The sequence below is a fragment of the Camelus dromedarius genome, chromosome 5 (genome assembly GCF_036321535.1).
Source record: "Camelus dromedarius isolate mCamDro1 chromosome 5, mCamDro1.pat, whole genome shotgun sequence".
NCBI lineage: Eukaryota > Metazoa > Chordata > Mammalia > Artiodactyla > Camelidae > Camelus > Camelus dromedarius.
Genome location: NC_087440.1, coordinates 9,338,977 through 9,366,361, shown reverse-complemented (window position 1 = coordinate 9,366,361; position 27,385 = coordinate 9,338,977). Strand labels below are relative to the sequence as shown.

General features: G+C 36.9%; 1 protein-coding gene across 2 annotated transcripts in view; it reads right to left on the bottom strand.

Annotated features, from left to right (window-relative positions):
- ALDH1A2 (aldehyde dehydrogenase 1 family member A2) overlaps nucleotides 1-27,385 on the bottom strand; it is a 267,478-nt gene that overhangs the window by 37,942 nt on the left and 202,151 nt on the right. For both annotated transcript variants that reach the window (XM_031452991.2, XM_010979564.3), the window contains 6 exons: nucleotides 25,480-25,584; nucleotides 25,160-25,300; nucleotides 22,211-22,340; nucleotides 11,630-11,691; nucleotides 9,520-9,648; nucleotides 9,281-9,394 (listed from right to left, as the gene is read on the bottom strand). In XM_031452991.2, the coding sequence (XP_031308851.1) occupies nucleotides 9,281-9,394; nucleotides 9,520-9,648; nucleotides 11,630-11,691; nucleotides 22,211-22,340; nucleotides 25,160-25,300; nucleotides 25,480-25,584 (681 nt within the window). The remainder of the gene's footprint in view (nucleotides 1-9,280; nucleotides 9,395-9,519; nucleotides 9,649-11,629; nucleotides 11,692-22,210; nucleotides 22,341-25,159; nucleotides 25,301-25,479; nucleotides 25,585-27,385) is intronic.

Sequence of the window (27,385 nt, the reverse complement as noted above, 5' to 3'; positions counted from 1 at the left end):
CAACTGAGTTGAAGAATTCAATAGAGTTTTGAAAGCAGACTCATCCATGCAGGAGAAAGAATCAGCAATATGGAGGATAGGACACTGGAAAACACCCAATCAAGAGGAAAAAAAGAAAAGAAAAAGAGTGAAGAAAGTCTATAGGAATTATGGGACACAGTGAAAAGAAACAATGTTTGCATTATGGAAATTTAAGAAGAAGAGAAAGAGAAAGGAAGTGAAAGTATATTTAAAGCAACAACAGCTAAAAACTTCCCAAACATGAGGAGAAAAACAGATAACCAGATTTACGAGGCCCAAAGGTTCCCAAATAATATGAAACCAAATAGAGCTATACTGAGACATATTATAATTAAATGACCAAAAGTAAAAGACAAAAAAAAAAAAAAAAAAAGGATCTTAAGAGTAGCAAGAAAAAGAAAAAAATTACATACAAGGGAACCCTCATAAGACTACTTAAGGATTTTTCAACAGAAACTTTTCAGGCCAGGAGTGAATGGGACAATGTATTCAAAATAATGAAAGAAAACAATTCTCTCTATACTCAGTGAAGCTGTCCTTAAGAAACCGCAAGAAAAATCCTGTAGTAAATATACAAAATAACATGATAAAGGAGTCAAAGCAGACTGGTTTCAAAAGACATCAAAACACAATAAAAGATATTAGGATAAGAAACAAGGAACAACAGATCAACAAAACTACCAGAAACAACAAATGGCAATAGTAAATCCTTACCTATCAATAATTACTTTAAATGTAAATAAATTAAACTCTTCAGCTAAAAGACGTACAAAGACTGAATAGATTCAAAAAAAAAAACCCCAAAACACCAAGATCCAATAATAAGCTACCTACAAGAGACTCACTTTAGCCTTAAAAACACATACAGACTGAGGGTGAAAGGATGGAAAAAGACATTTCAAACAAGTGGTAACCAAAAAAAAAAAAAAAAAAAAAGCAGGGGTAGCCATACTTATATACAAAGCAAAAACTAAGAGCTAAAAGGAAAAATAGATGGTAATATACAGATAACTGTATATTACAGTTATAAAATAAATAGTATAAATAAACAGTAACTGTAAGGGACTTTAATAACACACTTTCAAAAATGGACAGATCATCCAGACAGAGAATCAGTAAGGAAACAGCAGATTTGAACACTATAAACCAAAGTTACCTAACTGACACATACAGAATATTCTATCCAAAAACAGATTACATATTCTTCTCATGTGCACATGAAACATTTTCTAGAATAGGCCATCTGTAGGCTACAAAACAAGAGGACTGAAATCATACCAAGTATCTTCTCTGATCATAATGTCATAAATTAGAAATCAGTTATAGAAAGAAAAGTGGAAAATTCATGAACACATGAAATTACACAATGGAATTTAAACACAGTGGAAATTAAACAACCCTCTCCTGAATGACCAATGGATTAAGAAAGAAATTATAGGAGAAATTTAAAAGTTTCTTACAACAAATGGAAATGGAAACACAACATACCAGAACTCATGAGATGCAACAAAAGCACTTCTAACAGGACATTCACAGCAATAAACATCTACATTAAAAAGCAAGGAAAATCCCAAATAAACCTAACTCTATGCTTCAGAGAACTAGAAAAAGAAAAAAAAAACCTGAGCCCAAAGTTAGCAAAAGAAAGGAAATCATAAAGATTAGAGAAGAAATAAATGAAATAAAGAATAGAAAAACAGCAAAAAGATTAACCAAAATAAGAGCTAATTCTCTAAAAGTATAAATAAAATTGACAAATCTTTAGCTAAACAAGGAAAAAAGAGAAAGGACCCAAATCAATACAATTATAAATGAAAAAGGAAAATATTACAAGAGATACCACAGAAATTCAAAGAATCACAAGAGGCTATTATGAACAACTATTTACCAACACACTGGACAACCAAGAAGAAATTTTAAAAATTCTTAGAAACATTTAACTTACCAAGACTGAATCAGGAAGAAACAGAAAATCTGAATAGAGTAATTACTAATAAGTAAACAGAATTAATAATAAAAAAAAATCTCCCAGTGAAGAAAATACCAGGATCAGATGGCTTTACTGATGGATTTTACCAAAGATGTAAAGAAGAATTAACACCAATCCTCAAATTCCTCCAAAAACCTGAAGAAGAAACACTCACAAACTTATTTCATAAGGCCAGCATTATTCTGACATCAAAACCTGAAAAGGATATTACTAGAAAAGAAAACAACAGAACAATATCCCTGTTGAATATAGATACAAAATTCTCAATTAAACACTAGCAAAACAAAGTCAGCAGCACACCAAAAAAGATTACTCATCATGATAAAGCAGGATTTATCCCTGGAATGCAAGTATAATTCAATGTACACAAATCAAAGCTATCAATCATCACATTAATAGAATGAAAGAAAAGAATCAAATAATCACCTCAATAGATGCAGAAAAAGCATTTGACAAAATTCAACATCCATTCATGATAAAAACTCTTAACAACTTAGGCACAGAAGAAATATATCTCAACATAATAAAGGTCATTTATGACAAGCCCACAGCTATCATCATACTCAATGGTGAAAGGTTGAAAGATTTCCTGTAAGATTAGTAACAATATGAGGGTGACCACTCTCACCACTCTTACTCAACATAGTACTGGAACTCCTAGGTAGAGTAATCAGGCAAGAAAAAGAAATTAAAGGTATCATAATTGGAAAAAAAAAAAAAAAGGAAGAAAAACTGTCTCTATTTGAAGAAGACATGATTTCATATACAGAAAATCCTAAAGACTCAACCAAAAAGTTGTTAGATCTAATCAATAAACTCAGTAAAGTTGCAGGGTACAAAATTAATACAAAACTCAGTAGCATTGCTGCACACTAATAACAAATTCACTGAAAAAGAAATATAGAACTAGATTCCATTCACAATAGAATCACAAACAATAAAACACTTAGGAATAAATTTAACTCTAAATATCTCTACTCTGAAAACTACAAGATACTGATGAGAGAAATCAAAAAAGATAAATAAATGAAAAGGTATCCCATGTTCAAGGATTAAAAGAATTAACATTGTTAAAATGTTAACACTATAAAAAGCCATCTATAGATTCAACGCAATCTCTATCAAACTTCCAAAGACATCTTTTACAGAAGAAAAACACTCCTAAAATGTATATAAAAGTCAAAAGACCCCACATATTCAAAGAAATTCTGAGAAAGAATAAAGCATGAGGCATCACACTTCCTGATTTCAAACTATACCATAAAGCTATGGTCTTCAAAACAGTATAATACTGGCATAAAAACAGATAAACAGACTAGTGGGAACAGAATAGAGAACCCATAAATAAACTCAAGCATATACAGTCAACTAATATTTGACAAAGGAACCAAGAATACTCAATGGATAAAAGATAGTCTCTTCAATAAATGGTGCTGGATAACTGGATATTCACATGTAAAAGAATTAAAATGATCCATAATTTACACCATTCACAAAAGTTAATTCAAACGAATTAAAGACTTTAATGTAAGACCTGAAACCATGAAAATTCTAGAAGAACACATAGAAATAAAGTTCCTTGACATGGGTCTTGGCAATGATTTTTTGGAAATGACACTTAAAGCACAAGCAATAAAATAAAACCTAAATAAACAGAACAACATCAAACTAAAAAGCTTCTGCAAGCAAAAGAAATCATCAACAAAGTGAAAAGAAAACCTACAGGATGGGAAAAAATATTTGCAAACCATTCATCTGAAAAGTGGTTGATATCCAAAACATATAAGGAATTCATACAATTCAAAAGGAAAAAAACAACCCAACTGAAAAATTTATCACTGAAAAATGGGAAAAGGACCTGAATAGACATTTGTCCAAAGAATATATACAATAGGCAACAGGTACATAAAAAAGATGCTCAACATCACTAGTCATTAGGAAAATGCAATTTAAAATCACAAAGAGATATCACCCCACACCTGTTAGAAAGCTCACCATCAAAAAAAACAAGAGATAACAAAGGCTAGCATGGCTGTGGAGAAAAGGGACCCCTCGTGCTCTGCTGATGAGACTATAAATCATATAGCCACTATGCAAAACAATATAGAAGATCCTCAAAAATTAAAAACAGAACCATGATATGATCCAGCAATCCAAATTCTGGGAATATAGCCAAAGGAAACAAAAATACTAACTCAAAAAGAAATCTGCATCCCATGTTCACAGCAGCATTTTATTTTTATTTTTAACTTTTTTACAATAGCCAAGACATGGAAACAACATAAGTGTCCATGACAGATGAATGGATAAAAAAAAAGTGTGTATATACACACAATAGAATATTATTCACTCATTAAAAATGAGGAAATCCTAACCAGATTATACTGTATAGCACAGGGAAATATATACAAGATCTTATGGTAGCTCACAGCGAAAAAAAATGTGACAATGAATATATGTATGTTCATGTATAACTGGAAAATTGTGCTCTACACTGGAATTTGACACAACATTGTAAAATGACTGTAACTCAATCAACAAAATGTTAAAAATAGAAAAAAATGAGGAAATCCTATCATTTGCAACTACAAGGATGGACGATGAAGGCATATGCTAAGTGAAATTAGTTAGGCAGAAAGATAAATATTCTATGATCTCATTTACACATGGAATATTTTTTAAAACATCCAACAAATTCATAGAAAAAGAGTTCAGACTTGTGGTTACCAGAGGTGGAGAGGGTAGGATAAGAGGAAGGAGCATAGGAGGAAAGTGGGCAAAGGTACAGACTTCCAGTTATAAGATAAATGAGTACTAGGTATGTGATGTACAATATGATGTCTAGTGCTACTCTATGAGATATATACACACACACACACATATATATATATACTGTGGTGATCATTTCACAATATATGTAAGTCAAACCATCGTGGTGTATCTCTTAAACTTATTCAGTGATGTATGTCAATTATTTCTCAATAAAACTGGGGTGGGGGAGGATAGACAAAATACTGAGTCCTAAAACAGAAACATGTATATATACAGAAATTTATCATATAATGTGGACGTTGTATTCAAGTGAGCTGCAAAAGGGTAAACTGCTTAACAAAGGGTGTTGAAGTAACTGAACACTCACTTATTAAAAAAGTAAACTTAGGCCTCACCTTTCATTATACATGAAAATAAGTTCCAATGGGATTAAAGATCTCAACAAAAACAAAACTAAAAAGATACCAAAATAAAAAGCTAAGGACCATTTGTATAATCTTGAAGGAGTTTCTTTAAAGATGACAGAAAACCCAGAAGCCATTAAGAGAAAGACTGAGAGCTATAACTACAAACAAATTCAAAGCTTGTACATGACAACTGAGAATATCTGCAAATTCTACAAGAGAAAGAAGATGAACATATTTAATACATATAGAGATCTTATAAATGAAATCATCACTCTAATGCATTCTTGGTAATAGGCAAGTTAAAGTATAAGTATCCTTTTACTTTGCGATTTCACTTCTAAAACATAGCCAACAGGCTATCTTATATGTATATGCATGTGTGTGTGTGTACACACACAAAATTTGTCTTGAGTCTCCAAGGACTTTTATTTTAGTACTCTATATAATAGGAAAAAAATTTTTTTAAATCTGGTGTATATTAATGAGGATTAATTGAACTATTTTACATTGATACAAGAGTATTCTACTCAGTTATTAAAAAGAATGAAGAAGATCTATAGGTTCTGACATACAAGGTGTTATATCTCATTTTATACATTATGACCTAATTTTTACTAAAACAAATTATACAGCAGAAGCCTCTTAACTCAATCAGGAGCAGTGGTTGGTTAACTGAAAAAACATTAAAGCAGGGAAAGATACTTTTAAATATTTCCTTTTCATTTAAAAAAATATGTACAATAATTCTCCTATCTTTGGATATTGGACCCCAAATTTTAATTATGAGTCCACCTGTCCTTTCTGATTAAACCATATCCCTAAAATACTGTTTAAGATTTCTGGTTGATTTTTTTAAAGCGGAGTGAGGATTTTAAAGCACTTGCAAAGCAATCTAAATACACACTCCAACTAGATTTGTATTTTCCCCCAATCTTTCACAATTGTCTTGCCCACGCCTAGATTACTGCAGTTGTTCTTAGCATGAGCCCTTAGCAAAACTTTTCAAAGCATTAGACTTAGATAGGAAGAATAATTCCCTTTTATACATTTTGGTTTAAACATTTCATTAAAATTGCAAAATTACTATAACAAACAGAATAAAAGGTTTAGAAACAAACAAGATTACTCTTGACAAACGTAAGACTCAATAATCTCTAACTGTAAATTAACACTTAGGTTTATTAGTCAATCTCTTATGAAATTTTTCAACATGAGTCAGTTTAACCAAGTACCATTAACTGATATAATCAAGACCCTAGACCAGTGCTGTCCAATATGGGAGTTACCAGCCACTCATGGCTATAGAACACTTGAAAAGTGGCTAGTCTGAATTGAGATGTGATGTAAATGTAAAAAAATTCCAGATTTCTAAGACTTCATACTGAAGAGAATGCAAAACACTGTGACAATGATTTTTAATACTGATCATAAGTTAAAGTGATAATATTTTGGAAATACCAGATTAAATAAAATATATTTTTTAAATTAATTTCACTTTAAAAAAATTTTAATGTTGTTAATAGTACATTTTAAATTACAAATGCTGTTTTCATTTTATTTCTATTAGGTAGCACGGTTCTAGGCCTGCAAACATCCTTTGTTCAACGGTGATGCCATGAAGTTCTACTTGAAACAATCAATCCCTCTTTTTTATCATCTCTGTTATCTGAATCCAAGACATTCTGTAGTAATATTTTAAAAGAAATCCCTCTAAGGAGACTCATGATTCTATGTCAGGAGTCAATAAACTATGGCCCCTTGGCCAAATTTAGCCTACTGACTATTTTAGTACCATCTGTGAGCAAAGAACAGCTTTCGTATTTTTAAATGGTTTAAAAAACTCTGTACAAAGTGGGTACAGAGGGAACATACCTCAACTTAACAAAGGCCATGATACTGCAAAGTTGCAGGATACAAAATTAATATACAGAAGTCTGTTGCATTTCTATATACTAACAATGAACCATCAGAAAAAGAAATTAAAGAAACAACTGCATTTACAATCACATCAAAAAGAATAAAATACCTAATAAACCTAACCAAGGAGATAAAAGACCTGAATTCGGAAAACTATAAGACAGTGATGAAAGAAATTGAAGATGACACAAATGGATGGAAAGATAGATTGTATTCATGGATTGGAAGAATTAATATTGTTAAAATGACCATACTACCAAGGGAATTTACAAAGTCAGTGCAATTCATATCAAAATACCAATGGCATTTTTCACAGAACAAGAACAAATAATTTTAAAATTTGTATGGAAACACAAAAGACCCCACAGAGCCAAAACAATCTTAAGAAAGAAGAACAGAGCTGGAGGTAGCATGTTCCCTGACTTCAGACTATACTACAAAGCCACCATCATCAAAACAGTATGATACTGGCACAAAAACAGGTAGATCAATGCAACAGAGCAGACAACCCAGAAATAAACCCATACATTTATGGTCAATTAATCTATGACAAAGGAGGTAAGAATATACAATGGGGAAAAGACAGTCTGTTTAATAAGTGGTGGTGGAAAAACTGGACAGCTACATGTAAAAGAATAAAACTAGAACATTTTCTCACCCCCACATAAAGAAACAAACTCAAAATGAATTAAAGTCCTAAATGTAAGACCAGAAACCATAAAACTCCTAGAAGAAAATATAGGCAGGACACTCTTTGACATAAATCATAGTAATTTGGAGGGGGGGGTGTCTCCCAAGGCAAAGAAAACAAAAACAAAAATAAACAAATGGGGCTTAATTAAGCTTAAAAGCTTTTGCACAGCAAAGGAAACCATCAACAAAATGAAAAGACAATCGACTGAATGGGAGAAAATATTTGTAAATTATGTGACCAATAAAGGATTAATACCCAAAATATATAAACAGCTCATATAACTCAACATCAAAAAATACAACAACCTGATTAAAAAATGAGTGGAAGACTTGAATAGACATTTTCCCAAAGAAAACACACAGGTGGCCAACAGATGCATGAAAAATGCTCAACATTGCTAATTATCAGAGAAATGGAAATCAAAATCACAATGAGTTATCACCTCATACTGTCAGAATAGCTACTGTCAAAAGGACCACAAATAATAAATGTTGGACAGGATGTGGAGAAAAGAGAACCCTCATACACTGCTGCTGGGAGTGTAAATTGGTGCAGCCACCTTGGAAAACAGTATGAAGGTTCCTCAAAAAATCAAAAATGGAAATACCATATGATCCAGCAATTCCACCCCTGGGTACATATCCAAAGAAAATGAAAACGCTAATTTGAAAAGATACATGCACCCCAATGTTCACAGCAGCATAATTTACAATACACAAGGTAAGGAAGCAATCTAAGTGTGTTCATCAATAGATGAATGCATAAAGAATATGTGATATATACACACAATAGAATATTATGCAGCAATAAAACATGAAGTTTTCCCATTTGCAACAACATAGATGGACCTGGAGGGTATTATGTTTAGTGAAACGAGCCAGAAAGAGAAAAACTGAATACTTTGTGTTATCACTTATATATGGAATCTAAAAAATAAAACAAACTAATGAATATAACAAAAAAGAAATGGTTCGTGGGCATAGTTAGCTGCAAATTGCACCTACAGGATTTGGTGATATAATGAGAAGAGAAAGCTGTGTTTCCATTTTAATCTCTATCAGGGATTAATTTAGATTTCTAGCTTCTTAATTTGCTTCTGCCATTATTGTTCTTGATTCAAGAAAGTGTTCAGAACCCCAGCTTCAGGACAGTCTCTTCTAGGAGAGTGAGTTTGTTTTTGCCTCTGATATATGTTCCTTTTATTTTAAAATATAATAGGGTTTTGTTTGTTTTCCTGGGACAGGGTTTACAAAATGGCATACAAAAAGGCTCAGAGATTTGTGGCATCAAATGGTCAATGTACACCTTGACTTTGACATTCATCAGTGTTCTAGCTATGATACCAACACTACCCTTTGAGACCTTGGGTACTCACTACTCTTCTAGTGCTCAGCCTATGGGTAACATTTCCAATTTTCTCTTAAACCCTCTACTCATTTACAGGACTCTTCTTCAAGCCATGGTTTCTCAGGCACCTACCTCAGTAGACCCTGTGAACGCAATCTTGTCTATGCCAACGTGAGAAGCTATTGCTGCCCCGGCCGTTGGCCCGTATCCTGGCAAAATATTGATGACTCCCGGTGGAAAGCCAGCCTAACAAAACAGAATTGGAGGAAACGTGGCTTGTGAAAGCTGATGAAGCACGTTAAATCGGATATGCTCCAGTAGGCCCCAACCGTGAAGGGAGTGGGAGACCCCCTGAAGTTGGCTTCACTTACCTCCTTGATGAGGGCTCCCATGTAGAGTGCGCTGAGTGGTGTTTGTTCTGCTGGCTTAATAACTACTGTATTGCCACAGCACAGAGCTGGAGCAATTTTCCAAGCAAACATCAGCAGGGGGAAGTTCCACTGAAAGTGAAAAACTCAGGGTTGATAGATGGAAAAATATTTCTCTATTACTTTGTTTTCAACCTGTGACTTCTCAGATTTCTCAGACTTGTCCTCAACATAAATCTTGTCCCACCACAGAGTATAGATGTTTGGATTTTTTAAATTACTTCATTAAGAATAGAATAGGATCGACCATGAAAATCTCTCCTTTTCTCTCTGGTTAGCAAATTACTATTTCCCAGCTACCCACCAAAAGAAATCTCATGGTGAAAAGGGAGTCTGTTTTTCTTTGTTTTGTTTAGGTTTTTCATTGTTGTTATTTTATATGTTTTTAAAATTAGACTTTGGTTCCAGTAAATTCTGTGCATGGAAATTTTTTGTTGCATTTGTGATTTTTAAACCAGGATATCAGACTGGTATGAAAGCTCTTCAGTGTGGAAGAACTAGAAGTCAGTGTATACTTCAAGGTAGTACCTTTTCTTTACGTACAAACATACATGTGTTGTCACGAGACACATGATTACAAAAATAAAGTGCATATCTACTGATGAGTACACAAAAATTTTAGTTGGCCTTCTTGCCATTGCAAAAAAAATATATGTGAGTATCTGAATTGGGGCCTAAAATGGTTTAAGTGGATTTTAAAAGGATATTAAGCTTGTATTGTCATAAGTGCAGGCATGAGCCTTAGTACTATCAGGTGTCGTTGATAATTTCATTAAGACAGAAAACAGAAATCCTGGTCCCCTGGCTTCAGCCCCCGACCACAGTGTGTTTCTGCCTGAAGCGTCTCAGCTGCCATCCTTGAAAGATTCTCACTGGCCCTGGCAAGCTTGCAAAAATATACAAGTGTCTTGCCTTCACCAAACACCCAATTTCTTTTCCCCTTAGTTGTTTATAAACTTGGGAGTCCACAGCGATGTTTTAATTCCATCTACAGTATATAAATCTTGGAGCGCAGTAACTGAGCTGGAGCTGGCTGACAAGCGGCTCTTGTCCTGTCAGTGAAAGCTGCAGCTCCCAGAGTCTGGAGAAGGGCAAGAAGAGCAGGTTTGAGTTCCTGCCATTAAGGTGACAGACCTCATCCCCACTCTGATCCAACTGGGATTTCCTCAGGTGGTTTAGGAGCAGAAGAACTTAAACCAAACCTCTCATCTTCCCTTTTCATTCTCTAATAAATTTCACAGTAACCCAGAGCTTGTAGATCATTAAATATAAATGACTACTTCTCAAAAATCTCTGGCTCCCAAAACCAAAGATTAGCTTGAATTATTCTCCTGTATTTTGAGAAGAGAAAACTTCTTGTCCATACTGTAATTCAAATTGAGCCTCCCCTGAAGTCCCTGCCAGAACGATTAGCTAGTACTGTTGGAAGACTCGATGATGTTTTGTGTAGTGCCAAGGCTGTGTATGAGACAGAGGAAAAAGACAATGTTTAATGTTCCAATCCAAACACTAAGCACCACATCTATTTCCCTTTACAAGACACATAACAGCCCGGCATGGTTTCAATTATGACTGTGACGTTAATTGTACTGCTGTGTCTTCTGTAGAGTCTTCTATCTAGATTTTTGTGAAAAGAAACAGTGGGAAAGAATGGGATTAAAAGACCATATAAAACAATATGCCTGGAAAAATGGTGAGTCACAGTTCTAAAAAATAAACAAGCAAATATAACAAAGCATTAATTTTCCATAAGCAGATTGGACATCCATAACCAAGGGCAGGTTATTAATACACTGGGCTTTGCTTTGCTTATTTTAATCATGAGAATTCCATGACTTGAGAACTCAACTCCTGGTAACAGAGCTGAAACCCTATTAACCTGTTCAAATAAGCATTTGCAGGGAGGCTGTTAAAGATATGTCAACAACATGAGCTCAGGGCTTTTTTTCCCCCAGTAATGGAAAACACACATCGCTGAGGTCCATGTTTTATGTATCCTTAAGAGAACTGGTTCAAGAGAAAATAAATACAAGGCGTGAGGAGATACACTTACCGGGATGATCTGTCCACACACTCCAATGGGTTCGTGTCTTGTAAAGGTAAAATAGTCTCCATCTGAAAGAAATGAGCATGTCACTATCAGAGAGTTCAGACAAGAAGAAAAAAATGCAGAAGGAGAACGTGCATGGCAGCAAAAAGCAGAAATAAAGTTGAAAAAAAACTTTATTTTCTTCATGGTTCCTACTCAGCCATGTATGAAAGCTTGTAGGAGAGCTATCACTTGGCAACGGGTTTCTCCAGATATGGTTCCCAGACACCTGAACAGAGTACTGATGAGAGGACCTCGTTTATGATATCAGATGCGGTCCTGCGGTGGAGGGCGAGGCAGGGATGGGACCCAGGAAACCAGGAAGTACTAAATTTTACTTTAAATATTAAAGCGATACTTACATGTAGCACAGTTAACTGAGTTAAAAACTGAGATACCTCAAAATTTTAAACAGCTTTCTGAAGTACTAAAAAAGAAAGTAAGTAAAATGCTATTGGGTACACTGAAAATGCTAGGTGACTGGAAAAGGTGAGGAACAGAAGTAAGACCTATTTCATAACTTAATCCCAGTGTCCAAGTACACTTCCAGGCACTGGGAGAACCCAGGCATGTTTAGGCCTATTTCAAGAAGGCAAAAGTCTACTTCAAAGAAGATTCCATCAATAACCCAAAGCCTCCACCCTCAAGCTAGCCATGGAAATGAAGATGATTTAATAACCTTATGTTCCTTATAGGAGCAACAGGCAATTGGAATAAATACCTAAGAAATCCAAACCTAATTCATTTTTAGGAAAGTACCATTATGTTTACCTGGATTATTTTAGGTGGCTAACTGAACTACTGAAGAACGTCTAGTTTTTAGCAGACAGCTTTTCATTTCTGGTACTGGGTCTTTGTTTTTCCCTCAAGTGCCAACCCTTTGATCACTTCACTGGTATTTGTTTTCTCTCTCAAAAGCCGTTCCACAGGGAAAGTGCAGACTCTTTAGTTAATACTCAAGAAGAGCATTACAATTAGGGGTGGGGATCGAAGTGGGCACAGAAGTAACAGCCATCTGTTGCTGATGCATCTTTTCAAAGAACTTTTTCCCCACATACAGTAGCGTGCTTTTATCCCCTCTCTCTTAAGAAAAAAAATGAGATCATATTATCCATTGTCTTCTATACTTTGTTTTTTTCCCCCTCTTTTTTTCCATATAAAGCTTACACATTTTTCGAACTACTGAGTATTATTCCACTGGCTCAATAAATAACAGTACTACTGTAAACTGTCCTGAGGGACACACAAACTGCCTTCAGTTCAGGGTATTATAAATAATGCTGTAACACTATCATTTTATATATCTCTACATATCTGTGGAATTTCATGGTCAAAGTATATAGGCATTTCACATTTGGATAAACATTGCCAAATCAACCTTCAGGAAAATCACACAACTCATAATTCCAACAACATGATTTTTTTCCTACCCTTTAACACTAGAGTTTTTCAATCATTTTAATTTTAGTCAACCTTACAGGTGAAAACTGGCAACGTGTTTTGATCTCTTTAATGATATACAGGTTTAATATTTTTCATGTTTACTGGCTGTTTAAAATTTTTTCCTCAGGTTTATATCCTTTCCCATTTTTCTACCTGGGTTATTCTTTTTAGCCGCTAATTTAGCAAACTCTATGTATATTAAGGAAATTAGGCCTTTGTCACGTGTATAAGTAAAGTCTTTCCCTAATCAGCTACTTGTCTCCCAACTTTGTTTCATGTATATTACTTTAAATGGAAGAATTTAGGAAGTAGGTAGTGCTCAGAAACTGCAGGAAGGAAATTATTTTAGAATGTATCTCCACTACCACAAGAAAACAGCCAGAATGTGGAAACTGTCAATAGAGGGACAAGAAGTTTGAGTAATATTTTAAAATTCAAATTAACTCTTAGGTTTGTATACAGACAACTCAAGAATTTTTATAGATGTCTTTCCTTACAATAGTGCAAATTGCTACCCTTCTTCAATTTATAAATCTCTGTAAAGTTTATTTTCCTATTAATACTTTTTAATGTTTCACATTTTTCCCAGAAGATACAAATGCGATATTAGGCTTCTTCTTGGAAAAGTTTTTTTCATGGGGAGCAAAACTGCTCATCAATTACAAAGGAGCTTCATTTGGAAGGAAATTCTTCCCAAGTAAACTCTGCAATTTGGCTAAGGTGATGGATTCAAGTATTAACCACAGACAACAGAACCAGAATGTAACATTAGGATGGAGTGCAAATGAGCTGAGAGAAAAATGGGAATATGAGCTGAAGAAACGACACAGGTATTTGAGCAGCACGTGTGGGAAACTGCAATGGTTCAGAGAAAGTTCACAGGGCACTGGCGCAAGCACAGCATGGTAATTCGTAAAGCATTTCCCCCTACGCTCTAAATACTGACGAATTCAGTTGTATGACTTATGTAATTCTGAAAGTTACTTAAGAAATGAAACGGAGAAGAAAAAATGTGGGAAAATCTTAAAAAGTTAACTTCAAGAACTGAACTCCACTCCATAATTGTATCTCAAGAGAACTGAGTTATGGGGAATGAAAATTTTCTTGGATAAACTGTTCAAAGACTTGACATTTAGCCAAAGGCTGGCACAAAAAGGAACTGAAGAATCTTCCATCTAAGTTCCTCTAAGCAGTAAATAAAGAAATAAAGGGTATTTTGGTGCTTGAACTCTTCCTAAAAGAGCACTGAGTGAAAGAGATAGAGAGGGTCCCAGACCTTGAGCTCAGTGGTATCGCTCACTCTATTACTTACTTATAATAATATTATTATATTACTTACTTATAATAATAGCTTACTCTCTTACTTACAATTTCTTAAATTAACTCACCTTTAAAAAAAATCTGTAACAGATAGCTATTTGTTAGCCTCACCTTAAGGAAAATCTATGAAATAACAGATTTCCTGAACTAGCAATATTATCTTCTAATATTCTTCAAACTGAATAATTAAAATAAAACATGCTTACTATTTAACGTGTAGAATCAACTTGCATGTACCAGTGCCACATGTATGCCGTATTGTGCTTCTCAAATTTAAATGTGTACACTAAGCACCTGGAGATCTTGTTAAAATGCAGATTCTGAATCCTTAAATCTAGGGTAGGACCTAAGAGTTTGCATTTCTACAAGCTCCCAGGGTGATGTGGGCCCGGTGCTTCTGATCCACAGACCACACTCCAATAGCACGGTTCAGAGGGATCAAGCAGGTAAAGGGGAGTCCACGGGCATCAAGATGACCTACAGTTGCTGAGTTCTATTTATTTACTTTTTGCCTGGAAGGAGTCTGAAGTGTAGGAGAATCTAAACAAAGTGTTTAAACACTTTTAAAATAGTAAAATAAGAACAAAAACATATATACATCTACAGAACCTTACAAAATATTTTCACATTCTTGCCTTGTTACGTGCACACCACCACTATGGAAAATTAGGGCAAGTGTTATTATCACAATTTTATAATTGTGAGAAATTATGGCACAGAGATTTTTAAGTCTACAAAGATAAACTGGTTAAGTTGTGGCTCCTACACTTGAATCTGGGTCACCAGATCTCAAGTTCATTTCCTTTAGAAACATATTAAAGGCTCTTTTGTGAATAAGGTGTTGGCGTTAGATGGATATCATGAACTACAGAATCAGAGTATAAGGTCAATGAGTGCAAATAGCAAAAAAAAAGACAACCCTTTTGTGAAGAGTGAAGATGACCCTTTGAGGATGTGGGATGTGGACACAGAGAACTCACAGAGTCTCCTGTATCTTAAGTTATAAAGAGAACACAACGGAGCAGCCCTCCCCTCAGGCGGGGGAGCCCAGGGCTGAGTGCCTCTCCTCCCCTAGGATAAGTCGACTCCAACAGGCGGCCAAGTGTTACTTCTCTCTCTTTCCTCCATCCTTAAGATGATATACAACGAGCACTCCTCTCTGCCTAGAAGAAAAATTACAGCCCATTTTCCCATCTTTTATGTTAATAATGTTCTCCAGACATGGCAAGATGATTTAAAAGGCTGTTCTCTTCATTTCTGCAGCTTTGTGCCATAAAGCACGTGAGCTTGACATAGGAAAAAATCTCCAACCAAACTCAAATACTCTATTTTAGGCTACAATGATCTTAGGTCTTCTTATCAAACACAAGGCATTACAGAGAGAGCGCACACTCAGCAACGAAGGACCACATTTGATGAAAATGCCAAATAAATGTTCTGAATATCACATTCTGAGCCAACAAGTCAGAATACAACTATGGTGGAGTAAACTAAAGAAGAGATGAGACACCAAAACACAAATACTTAAATCACATGTGTAGGACTTTTTACCTCTCAGCCTCTTTTCCATTTCACTCAAGAAAGTAAAAAATAGAGAGTAACAGATACTACTCTTAAAAGGGGGTTATTTTAAGGCACATCCAGACACAACTTCTCTGATGTGTTTTTACCTGAGTGATTACAGCCTTATGAAGAATATAAAACTCTTACAACTAAAATCTTTATTTTACTATGAACTTGGTTGAGCTATGGATCAAATTTTACTGAGTATGTACAGATTGAGCCATTTATAGAATTTTACTTAAAAAGAAGCTTTGTCCCTAGAGCTGAGTAACAGAAAAATCTCTTCCGTATTTGTGAACGTTGAGCCACAGTTCTATGTTCTCTGATGGGGGCTCATGAAATGACACAGAAGAGACAGTAATTACTTGGTTAATCAGGACAGTTTAATTATTTGGATTATTCCTTCGGGGTAAACATTACTTCCTAAAGCAGATTTTATAGTTGCTTAAAAAATATTTTTGGCAGAATTATTATTCTCATACGAACATCTGGCATTGACACAACCTATACACAAGCTAGAAACCATATGATAAGGTAATATGTATAGTCAATAAAGTCAGAAAAATCTGAACTGTGCCAGAAATTGAGGGGAAATTTATCAAATTTGGATCTCAAGAAATGGCTCCCAATTACAATACTAAGAGTATTTCAAGAACTGTAGCAAATTTTACATACCTGGTAACAGTAAAAATGAGTTTATTTAATAGCATCAGAATCTATAACACAACTCAGTGAATGGATGGCCATCTTCAAATCTCCAACCTGTGTACAAAATTACCTTTCAAGGAGCTAGTAACCCTTTTGGTGACCCTGGATATTAAACAATTAGACCAACTACATGTTCAACTAGTCCATTATGTCCTCTAGCAGATTCCTATGTATTCTGAGACTGAACAGACCTTACTGAACATTTTACAGCTATACTGACAAACTCTGTAAATGCCCACACCAACACTGGAGACTCTGTATTATATACAGTGGTGTTAACATTATTCCTCCCATGAGTCTGTTGGTAGCCTCTCAGAAGTTGAATTGCATGTTTGAGTCAGTTATGAAGGTATCTTAGCTCTACCACTCCTCCATTACACCATCTTAAAAAAAAAAAGTCACTTCATCTCTCTGGACCTCAGTTTCTTTGTCTGAAAAATGAGGAGACTGGCCTTAGGGATCCCTGACGTCTTCTTCAGCCTTAATCTCTTGAAGAGGTTACATGTGAAGCAGACCATGTGATCTCCTGTCACCATCAATTCAGGTAACTCCAACTACCCTGGGGTTCTTCTTAGGTGGGCAGAGCAAACAGCTCCTTATTCTCATTCTGAGTGAACAATAAATAAGACCTCACCATATGCGTCCTCTGTTGATAACACTACATTAGATCGAGCTGTTGAAGGCAAAACCTTAGTTAGGATCTGAGACAATTTCTGTACATTTTTAGCCTATTCTTTAGTTTAACAGGTAAAACTGGAAGGGGGTGAAGTGGATAAATAATTACAGATGGCCTGGGTAGTTTTTTCTAACTTTTCCTATATGCTAATGTATCATAAGGCCATTTTTATGTCAGAATTCATCTTAAAGCATGTACTACATTTTCTCTGCTTATATATCAAAAAATAAAATCAGCACTTGTTACAAAGAAAAATCATAAGTAATACAAATCAATTAACCTCCATTCCTTCTTCAGTAAACTGAAAACAAGCTTTGTTCCTTCCTCTATCACAAGGAGTTTGTGGACATGAGAGGAGCAGAGAATTGGGATATAGATTTAAAATAATCAAAATGGGGAAAATAATACTTCCCCTAGAGCGCTGCTATGAGATTAGAGATAATATAATGGGCACAGAGAAAGCGTACAATAAATCATAGCGATGATTGTTATTTATCATCGTCATTAGGAGATGCTGTAGCAGAAGGGTCAAGCATAGGATTTATGGTCAGAAAGAACGGCTCCTCTGAGTACCACAGCAGGAAATAACAGACACGTTGCACAGGGAAGAACATCAGACCCCTGTGAATCAAAGTGATATTTCATGATTCTGCGATAACACCCAACTGTGGGCCTTGAGTGGGATGCAATGGACAGGGATAGGAGAATCTCTCAATTCAGAGGGAGAAACGGCTGTTTGGGGGACAGCTCCAAAGTGGTCGTGTCACAACTCTTTCCTTCTCCTCCCAAATATTCTAGAGGGAAGCCACGCCTCGGGGGGAGGGGAGAAAGTACATACTTGCTCTCTCCAATTGATTATCCACTATGTAATCAAAGTCTCTAAAATGCAATTTTGATCAAGGCATTCATTTACTTAAAATAATCCAGTGACTCACCATTACTGTGGAATAAAACTTGTAGCATGGTTTCCCCAGGCCCAGAGCTCCCTGTCTTCTAAACCTGGATACACTTTCAGGTCCATCAGCACACGGTACTCTCCTCCCTCCATGCTTCGCACAGGCTATTACCACCGCTGGTGATGGCCCTGTCTCCATCTCCACTTACCTGCCCTTCAGATATCATCTGGTACATCCCACTTCCTTCTCCAGGAAGCCTTAATACTGGGTGAGATGCCCTTGCTATGGAGAACCAGCGAACTTCATGCTTCCATATCTGAATAAGCCACACTACGTTACACTTCCCTGTCTACTTGTTTGTTTTCCTTACTATTCTACAAGCATCTTATTTACTCACCTTTGTATCCCTAGTGCTTAACCAAGGACATGAAACAGCAGGTGCTCTAAACAAAAAAAAAATCTGCTGAATGAATGAATATACGGAGGAATGAGTGAATGACTGAGAGACTGAGGATGACACCTGGTAGAGCAGGTGAAGGAAGAGCTCTTCTCATGACAAGGCAGACTCCGCAGGCTTCCTAAGTGGAAAGGAGTCCAAGAGACAAGAGCTTAATTCTTCCCACTCTTTCTGGTTTTTATCCTTTAGTGTTAGAGATACTAAGCTGGATGAACCATGGAGTTATAACTCAATGTAACAAAGCAGTTTTATATTTTAAAATTAAAAAAAAAAACACTTCCAGGTTTATTTTTATGGGTGACTAGACAGAACTGTGCTTTTCATCCATGTACTTCCTCTAGGAGCAATGGCTCAGCATTCACTAACTCAGTGTCCACGCCAATTTTACAGAGCATAACTACAATGAATAATGAGAATCCACTGGATGTTAATCTAAAAATCTGCAGAGGGTTAAATGCTTCATCAGGGTGACTGGTGTCTTCCCTTTCCTGCCTTGCTGAACAGGTCTCCACAAGGGGGTCAACAATGGCATGGCTTGGGCAGAAAGAGACTTGGGCTTGAATCTCAGGTCTGCCACTTACTCGCATGTGACCTTGTTCAAGACACTAAACCCTTGGTGTTTCATTTTCTTACCTGTAAAATGGGTACAATACCTTTTAAAATCTAACTTGTCACACAGGATCACACACAGAATCACATAAATCTTATATGTGAACAAGCATTTTATACTCTCAAGTGTTATGCAAATATAAAGTATATTATTCCTTTATGTTATAATTTCAAACAAATTAGAGTGTTTCACAGGGAAATGCATGTAACATAATAAAGATCCCATGATTAAAGACTAACAACCTTCTTATATTCCAGATTTCATTGGAAAAATGAATACAGACAAAAATACAAAGACAAGACAAAAATGAATACAGACAAGAATACTGACAAAAATCAAACTGATATTAAAATACGAAGTTACAAATGACAAAGCACAAGTAGACTGAACAAATTTGAGAATAAGTAAGTGAATAATAATGACCCTCCCTTTCCCTGATCTTCCACTCTGACCCCCCTGGTTGAGCCAGCTAGATTCCCTAAGCACTAAAGTAGCCAGAGGGGCTGTGAGATGAATTCTCAACAGCCTACAGGCATGCCCAAATGTATCTAAAACTGGAACAGAGAGGAAAGCTGCCAAGTTCACGTTTATCTCCATCCTTCCTTTACCTGCTTCAGGGACCACAAGGAAAGCTCTCCCACCCCAGACCCCCAGCTTCGTAGGAGCTCTGCCTACAGCTCTGACTCCCTGGAGAGTCACTCACCCTGGTATCCTTCTAAATGCACTTTAGGAAAAATCAGGGAAACAAAAATTACTTAGCATTTAAGAGAATTCCTCATTTTTTTTTTCCCTTGGCTGGACACCAGTTTACGAGCAAAGGTGGGAGAGACTACTGTGAAAGCCCTGTATTTCTAACTCCTAGGTCAACATCCTCAAAATCTCCAAAGAGCATGAGATGAAAAGCTTATGGAAGCTTATGGATCAACCACCTCTCCGGCCAAAGTAACAGCAAAGTGTCAAACAGTATCAGAAATTCCAATAAACCTTTATCTAATCAATCAAGGTCTTCTCTCCTAAGGAGGCAAACGAAAACCAAGACACTGTTGAGCTGAATAGAAATTTATGTGTACAGTCTTTTGTTTCACCTTATTTCTCAGATATCTGTACATTATTTGAAAAGATGTTTAAATACCTGAAACATATTTGTTGTCTTAACAGTGAAATGGCAGGTGCGGTGGGGAGCAAAAGAACCAGGGCCTTTGATTCTGGTAACTTCCTTTCTACACTGAAACAGGAGAGGCCAACCTAAAAAGGTTGACACATGTCCTGTTTTGTTTTTTTTTTTTACATTTTTTTATTGAGTAATAGTTATTTTACAATGTTGTGTCACACATGTCCTGTTTCTGACAAAGGTTTTAACTCCCAGGCTTATACTAAATAACAGCTCTGCTCACTGAGGCCACTCCCCAATCCTACACACGAGGCCGGAGAACAGCAGCTCTGTGATACCCCAGAGCCAGGACTGAACTAAGACTCTGACATTCCCTAAGAGCAATTATCTCCATCTTTCTGAGTCTGCTGAGCATGGGAACCCTCTGGATGGCAGAGAAGAGTCCCTATAACCAGACAACCATTTTCTAAAGACTAACATTCCACATGTCGCCATCACTCACGGAGATGATTTTAAAATAGTCCTTTGGAGTCTCACTTCTGTCCCTTCTCCACTCTGACTTCTTTTCTTCTTGCCTAAATGAGGCATCACAATGGCCACCTGGTCAGTGCTGGTCTCCGAAGCCTCTCCTCACTACTCAAGGCAGAGAACCAGCAGCACAGACGTCACCTGGCAGCTGGGTAAGAATGCAGAAACTCGGGCCCCACCCTCGATCTGCACTTGAAGATTCCAAGTGATATGCGTGTGCGTTAAAGTTCGAGAAGCACTGCTCTAAGCCATCCACACTATCAACCAACCATCCGCTTTTCTGGCAAACCAATCCTCCTCAGCCTCGGAAGGCCCGAACTGGGCATTCCGTAGTTCCCAGCAGCACTTTCCACTCTTCCTCACGAGCGCACAGAAAGCAAGCTGTTTTCCAGAGAACATGGGTAGAGTACCTGGCACACTCACAAACATGTATTTTCTTTCTCTCTATCTATTCACCACTGCCAATGTCCTCATATCTCTTTCAGGTGGCCCCTGTCCTGTCATAGTACCTCTTCTTCCCAGGATCCTCTAGTGAAGACACACACCAGGCACTGATGTCAAAGTTTTGACTCAACAATTTATTTGGTGGTGAATCAGGAAAATTAACGTCTCTAGCCCTTGGCTTTCTCCTCTGTCATTGAGGATGTTAATAACGGTGCCTGCCCTCGGGGCTGCTGTGAAGGCACTGCATTTGGCATTAGTTACAGCTAGCGTTCATGCTCAGCTCCAGACCTTTCCACTGACCTTGTGTGGATACTTCCCCTTTTCTTTCAAGGGCTACAGCACTGACAGGCCAAGCCACACGACTTAGCACATAAGTGTAACTCTCCTGTGGAGATCTTTGTTTTGTGTTACTGGTTTTGTCTCCTAACCTGGATCTTAAAAGAAAAAAAAAGTGTCAGTGTAACTTCCCCACACTCAACGCCTCTCCACACCCCTAACCCAGCACAGTGCTGAGCACTTTGTAGCTGACAATCGCATACCTGCTCGTCAGCTGACTGGCGTACTGATGTAAGTGTCCTGCCCCCGCACCTATATGTGAACTGTCTACATACTGAAATAGGGATATTGTTAGAATTAGTGGCATATTCTGTCTCATTGGTTGTTTAGTTCAAGCTGTTGCAAGTGTGCTCAGATCTGTATTCCATGTGACTGCTATCTGTGTTTGGTGGTGGAATTGTGTTTCTGATGGAGCCTCAGTTTCTCTTTTCAATGTACTTGGATTTCACATACCTACAGGAATGGTCATCCCGTGAATTTTATCAGCCCAGCCTGCATAATACCGAAGGGTTTTGATGACGCCTTGCAAATCCACATAGAAAGCTTGCAGGAACGGTTTGCCACCATTTAGGGATTCCATGGTCTGTAGGAAAAGAAATGGAGAGAACGTTCCAGTGATACACTAAATAATTTCCGGAGCAGAAGGCAAAAGGAGGAGTGAGAATACAAATGGATCAGAATAATGATGCATACCTGGTCAACTCTGATTTCCCAAATGAAAAGAGTTTTAGTACCACTCATTTAGTTTAGTTTCCAGTAAAAACCACAACGAATATATATGTGCATGTTCTTGTGTCTGTGTTTCCAGTAACCACCATCCCAAAATATAAACACAACTGGTGATAAAGAAGTGTTCTGCTTGTCAGACCAGCTTCTGTTATATTAATGATCAGAGCTGTATGGGGATTTTTTGGAGTCTACACCAGTAATCTGAATCTATAAAGAGGAGCAGGGACATGGGCTTTTATGCAATTGATGAGAATATAAAATGTTCTCCACAGCTGCCAAGACCCCTGCTGAGAAATGGAATAGCCACAGTGCACAGTGAGTTTATTTATTACCAGCACATAAACAAGGTCTCCTCTCGGGAAGCTCGTACTGTAACAACTTGAGGGCTGGTTTTTTGTAAATATTTATGTTAACGACCATTATCTATTAAGAATGAAGTATCTGGTCCATTTAATAAAAATAGAGTTAGACTTATTAAGCAGTTTAAGATTACAAACATTATTATTTTAACGACATGTTCCTAAATAGGGTAACAAAAAGAATTATAAAAGAACACAATAAAATGAGAAAAGAGAATTTTGACTTGAGAAATATTGAAGGTGCTACAAATTTAACAAATAAAATAAATAAAAACCTATGTTTGTAACCGCATGTCCTTCTCTTCAAAGACATTTTATAACACACATTAGTATGAAAAGTATTTGAGCGACAAAATTAAAACTGAAATATTCTCCATTCAATGACATGAAAATACTGTTACTTACTCTGACTTTATCCACTTACTATGTGTATAAGATGGGACTCTATTTATAATATCATGTGACCTATCACTGTGTATTGGCTCACCATTACAGGGAATCAAATTATTTCCCAGTTCTTTTCAGATTAAATAGTCTAAAAAGTTTAAACTAGTATAAATATACGTCCATGAGATGAGTGTTACATTCTCCACGCAGGTGGCCCAGAGCCAAGGTGTAGGCAGCACAGACTGAAGTGCAGTCAATAACCAGAACCTGGGCTACCTAAATGGTTCATCCCTATGAGCTGTTGACACCAGTGAAACTCACCTTAGAGTCGCCAGCCCGAGGTTTATTTTCAACTGTGTTTACCTGGGTACAGCAGTAACTTCAGTTTTCTGGTCAGAAGCTCCCCTGTATTCCAGAGGATACTCATTAAAACTCAACCTTCTCGTGGCATGGCTTCAGAATGTTTAAAAGTAGGGGAAAAGGACTTGACCACAGTGAGACATATGTCAGAAAATGGATGGCATCTGAATTTCATGACATAAAAATGTAACTACAGAAATGAACTACATCATTATCTAGTAAATACTGCTAATCTAATGTTGCAAATATTGTACAAATTTAACTCAATTAAACAGACACTTACAGACCATCAACATGCCCCAATCACCACTTATGTACCAGGAACTGTGCTAGCATTACAAAAAAAAAAAAAAAAAAAAAAGGAGCAAAATACAGTTTTCACTCTCAAAGAAATCATAATCCAGTGAAGAGACAGCATATAGACCAGTATTCCCCCAAGGTATTCCAAAGAATTCTATTTCGCACAATATTGATAGGTTAGCCAGAAAAATAGTGTTGCGGTTCCAAAAGGCTTGAGAAATACTGAGTAGGGCTTTTCAGAGTCTTTAATATGCTCAATGTCTTGTGAATCTCTAAGGAGTTACTTCACCATGAAACACTTTTTCCCAATATGTATAAACACCTCATTGGAAACAGTATTCTTTGAAATACCAAACTAGAAAATGTTTTTATAGGTAAGTTAATGTTATATGTGGCAAGAGTTCCAAACCACCTCCATTAATGATTCATTTTGGTTCCCACACTATAAACAGATCCCCAAGGGGGTTGGAGGAGGGAGAGCCATGGTAGAAAAGACACTGAGGAAGGGCCCAAACCGTCCCTTCCCAAAGCAAACCCAACAGCGTCCTGCTTTCCCAACCAGAGAGCAGGACACAGCATCCATGGCTTGAATGCCCTGACTGAACAAAGATGCCCTAGGTCGTAGTTGATCAACTGCTGGTCATGCAGGTGAAGATCCCTGGTTTCTACAAAGTTTGTATTCTCCGAGAAACTGACTTCTACTTTAAAAACAGCAGCAGCGACAACAAACCACTATGAGAGCGGAAGTTCCTTACATGAGAAAATGATCATAATGCTCATTCTGCTAACTAGTTGTAGAAAGTGACAGAATAACAAAGGGAGCAGAAGTATGCGGGAAGTCCACGCCATGCCCTCTGCTTCTGAAGGCTTCTCTTTAGTCAAGAGGGCTAACTCTGGAGAGGTAAAACTGGTCCTGCTTGCTTGCCAAAAGAGTCATTTGGTATTGGTTTCCTGCAAGCAGCATGATGAGTCTCCTGTTGCTTGACTGTGTTTGTTTTGTTTTGTTTGCTGAGGATGGGAGGAAGGGGGACAAGGAAAGCAGGAAGGTCCTTTCCAGTCATGGGAAGCTATGGTTTTGTCCTTCAAAATTCAGCAAGAAGAGACACTCAGCTGGTCCTCCACTTCCCCATGTGACCCCAAAAGCCAAACCCCGTAGCTTGTTCCCCAGGCTTGCTTCACCTCATATTTTCAGAAAGCCTGAGGAATCTAGATTTCAATGGAATGGTAAGCTAGGGGTAAAGACTCGATGTTTTGTCAGGCTACTTACTGCAAGGACTGCCCTGTCTCGTTCCACCAGGTCTGCAAGCTTATCCAACAGACGTCCTCTTTCTGAAGCGTCCATCCTTCTCCACACTGAACCAAGAGAGAAAGCCAGGCGGGCTGCCTGCACTGCTTTGTCTATGTCTGCCTGTTAGAGAGGAAGAGGCACAAGTGAAGAGAGGCAATGCTGCAAATAAAGCAAGAACCACTTGCTTTCACAAAAAGTGACTAATGACATCAGTGGTGATGTCTGGAGAGCATGTTTAGTGCTTTGCTGTCTCAAGGTACTTATCTCATAGGGAACTTTTTTTTCTAAGACGGACGTACCTTGTCTGCTTCTTGAACTTCACACACCTGCTCTCCTGTGGCTGGATTATAGACAGGGAACACTCTGCCGCTCTCTGAGTTCTGCCACTCGTTGTTAATAAAGATCTAAGGGAGCAGACAACAGAATGGGGTCCGTGAGACAAGTGCAGGAAGCCAGCCAGTGGTGGAGTGTTACACGGAAGCACCATGGTAGTAATACTTTCTCTATCTGCTTGCTGGTATACATATAGTTAAAGTACGGAATTTGAAGAGGTACGAGACCGTTGATTATTGTGCAGTCCAGCCTCACCTCCAATTCAGGAATTTCCTTTATGGTATTTTTACCTCAATATCATCCAGAGATTAAATATAATTCTTATCTTTACTGAACCTGTCAACTAGTGAGAGAGCCAAACAAGGAAGGGAGGACAGAGAGTCTCACATATATATAAACCATACACTGAGGGTAAGAAAGTATTAGAGTCCAACCTCTGACCAATATCTCAAAAAAGTAAATCGTGGATCAAACGGACAATCATCAGGCCTTGGATACTAGTTTCTCTGTCAGAGGCATAAGTGACCTCACAGGGAAACCTGAAGTGTGCTGGAATAAGCATTTGTCTAATTTACAGTCAGATTCCAAACTGAGCAACGACTGACCAAACCAACTGGTGCGTTAAACAAGTTACATGTGTAAATCCAAGTCAGATTTCTTTCCTTTTGCTGGAGAGGCTCTGTGGCTCAGCAAAGGGAAAAGACCTATAACTTTCAAACTGGTCTCTCTAGAACTTCGTAAGAGCCTTGGTTTCTTTATACAGGAAATGAAGATTATATTAAAATGGCAAGGAGAATAATGGCTTAAGAAATTATTCAAGTCAACTTCTCAGAAGATTTGTAAGATATGGTTTAAAGGAGGAGGGAAAATATAGACAAAGACATTTTTAAAAATTTTATTGAGAAACCCAAACTAATATTTTTGGACAATGAAAGCTCAAAGCATACACAAAGATATTTTACTCTATAAAATTTATGGCACAACCACAAAAATTTCTAAACTTATGAGTCAGTCAGTTTAGAACAAACACAATGATAAACTGGTTTGCTACTGCCTGGCATTTGAATAATCACAGACAAGGTTAAGTGAGTGTAGATCTGCAATTTTAAATATTAAGTTCCAGATTATTTCAAAGCTTTGCTTTTTCCTTGATTTAATAATACAGTGAGCCTGGGTTGAAGGAGTCTTTTCCTGAAAGCTTTTTAAGATAAGGGGAAAAATTACCTTACCTCTGTAAAAGCACTTAATACAAAAGTATTGAGCACAAATATGATGACCTTGAAATTGCACGTTTTACAGTTTTTCATATGTCGTTTGTTAACATACTTAACATAACGTATTCATTTGTATAATGTATTCATTAAATGTGTAGATATTTCTAGACACAGGAGAGATAAAGATGACTAAGAGTTCTAGCCCTCCAAGTTGAACAGTCTCCAGTAGTTCATTAAATACTTACAACAACCCTAATGACAGGATTTTATTATCTCTACTGAAGATGAAAAAATTGAGGGAGGTTAGAAGTCCAAAGAAGCAGGTTCTCACCATGGCTCTGACGCAGGCTGCTGCTCTTTCCACCACACCATGGCTTCCAGAATTGCTCAGCCCAAAGAAACACAACTGTGCCCAACCCTAAGTTAAGATCTGTAATTCTTGGAGTCCTGGTCTAGTTCTCTTTTCATTCCACTTAACAAATTTCCTAACAATTCACAGCTCTTCAAATCTGCATACTATTTGGAAACACAATAAACCTCCAAGGTGACAAATGGGGAAAAAATTAAGAGGTTAATTTCATTAAAGATTCACTTCTAGCTGTACACCAGAAATTGACACATTGTAACTGACTATACATTAATTAAAAAAAATTCACTT